Here is a 2,137-nt window from a genome sequence, read left to right on the forward strand (position 1 = left end):
GTAATTCTGCGTACAGCAATACAGCCAGCAGGTGCACTGCAGGTGAGGACAGGGACTTTGGCTTCAAGTAAGAATAAAAGTAGAATGATTAACAAGCTAACCATCACAATCAGATTTGTTTCTCACCTGAGATGACAGACCTTTTAAAATAGTAAAGAAAACAGACCTATAAGAAGCTAATATATATGCGTAAACAAAATAACCGCATAATCATTGCATCAGCAAGAAAGAGCACCTCAGTGTTGAATCAGAGCAAGAAATCATGAATAACTGGGGGGTGTCACAGAAAACTGATTTAATATTAGATCCCCCCAAAGAAAACTAAATGTATTTCCTGTGAGCAAGACAGCTTTGATTATGCTGCTAAACCTAGATAAATCTGCCATTTGGCAACAGACACTTACAATGTGAATTCATCAGTAGCCATACTAGTACGCCTGAGCTATTCACATTAGTATCAAATGGGAATTCTTTGGGATGTATATTAGATCAAGTGAAATTCAAACATCGTCTTTGACATTTTCTGCATGGCCATTTGCATCTCTTTGTTTCTCAGGCTATAAATAACAGGATTCAGGAGTGGGGGCAAAACAGTGTACAATACAGCTGCCAGAAGGTCCACTGGTGGTGAAGATAAAGATTTTGGTCTGAAGTAAGAAAACACAGCAGTAGAAAGAAACAAGCAAAACACAGTCAAATGTGGAATGCAGGTAGAGAAGGCTTTGTACCTGGCCTGGGTTGAAGGAATTTTAAACACTGCAGAGAAGATGAAAACATAAGAAGCTAAGATGCAAACAAAGCAAAATGAGCCAATAACAATAGCTTCAATAAGAAGGACCATCACATTGGCTGTTGTATCATTGCAAGATATCATTAATAATTGAGGGATATTACAGAAAAATTGTTTAACATTAGAGGTGCAAAACTGTAACCTGAATGTGTTTGCAGTGTGGAAGGCAGCATTCATTAGGCTGCTGATCCAAGAAGCTGCTGCCATTTGGACACAAGCATTCCAGTTCATGATTACTGTGTATTGAAGAGGATGACAAATGGCTACATAGCGGTCATAAGCCATGACGGAGAGAAAAGTCAACTCAGCACCTGCACATATGGAAACTATAAAAATTTGGCTGACGCACCCAGAGAAAGAAATCTGTTTGTTGTTTGTCACTGAAATGGCCATGGATTTGGGGACAGTGGCAGAGATATAACAAACATCTGATAAGGAGAGGTTGGCAAGGAAGAAATACATGGGGCTGTGAAGGGAGTGATTCTGGGCCACAGTCAGGATGAGAAGGAAGTTCCCCATCAGGGCTGCCAAGTAAATAGAAAGAAACATCACAAAATGTAGAATCTGTTGCTCTTGGACATCAGAAAATCCCAGAAGGAAGAATTCTGTGGCAGTTGTTTGATTCCCCATTTTCTCACTGAAATGAACCCTTGTAGTAAAGAAAAGGAAATGTGTCATTGAGAAATAGAGATAATGAAGAAGCAATTTTTTGTCATTTGTACCATCATGATTGGAATTTGAGGCAGTAATCCGGGGTCCCAGATCACACAGGGAGCAAGGACAGAAAAATAGGCTTTAACTTCTTATCTCAAGCATGCATTCTCTTCTGGGCCAAAGTAAACCATTATTTAATAGCACAAATGATTATTTTAGGAATTTCCTCCAAAAGGTTGCTTTTTAATATGTTTGTCAAAAGTAAGCATGGCAAAATATAAGTGCTTGTTCAATTCTGAAGTCTAAAAACAACAGCAGCAGCAACAACAAAAGATACACCAGTTCCACAAGGTGGATTTAAATCCAGCTATGGTTCCCTCTCCAATTTTTAATGCTCAGTGGTTCCACTACATGAATACTCACATGCAATCAGAGTACATTTCTTGCCTTTTGAAATTCTCTTTGCCACTATTATATAGGTACAGAGTTATTCAAAAAGTATGCTGAGCTATTCCTTTCAGGAAGAAGAAATGGTGATGTGAAGGAGATTTCACCCATTACTATTCCTATTACTAAATTTAAAAACTTGTTCCCTAGAGTCTGTCATGTCTCATCAGAATAAATTAAGCAAACAAATCAGAAATGTTATATGGCACACACTTCTCTGAAGTTTCATGAAATAGTAGAGGAAAG

General features: G+C 38.3%; 1 protein-coding gene across 1 annotated transcript; it reads right to left on the minus strand.

Annotated features, from left to right (window-relative positions):
• Nucleotides 1-484: 484 nt before the first annotated feature.
• Nucleotides 485-1,420, minus strand: LOC129339342 (olfactory receptor 14A16-like). Its single transcript, XM_054993927.1, has one exon. It carries the CDS (start codon nucleotides 1,418-1,420, stop codon nucleotides 485-487), a length of 936 nt encoding a protein of 311 aa, XP_054849902.1.
• Nucleotides 1,421-2,137: the final 717 nt, after the last annotated feature.

Source organism: Eublepharis macularius, chromosome 12 (genome assembly GCF_028583425.1).
Source record: "Eublepharis macularius isolate TG4126 chromosome 12, MPM_Emac_v1.0, whole genome shotgun sequence".
Taxonomy (NCBI): Eukaryota; Metazoa; Chordata; class Lepidosauria; order Squamata; family Eublepharidae; genus Eublepharis; species Eublepharis macularius.

Excerpts from the sequence above, each read along its gene's own strand:
- LOC129339342 (XM_054993927.1), bottom strand. The coding sequence starts at position 1,420 with ATGGGGAATCAAACAACTGCCACAGAATTCTTCCTTCTGGGATTTTCT.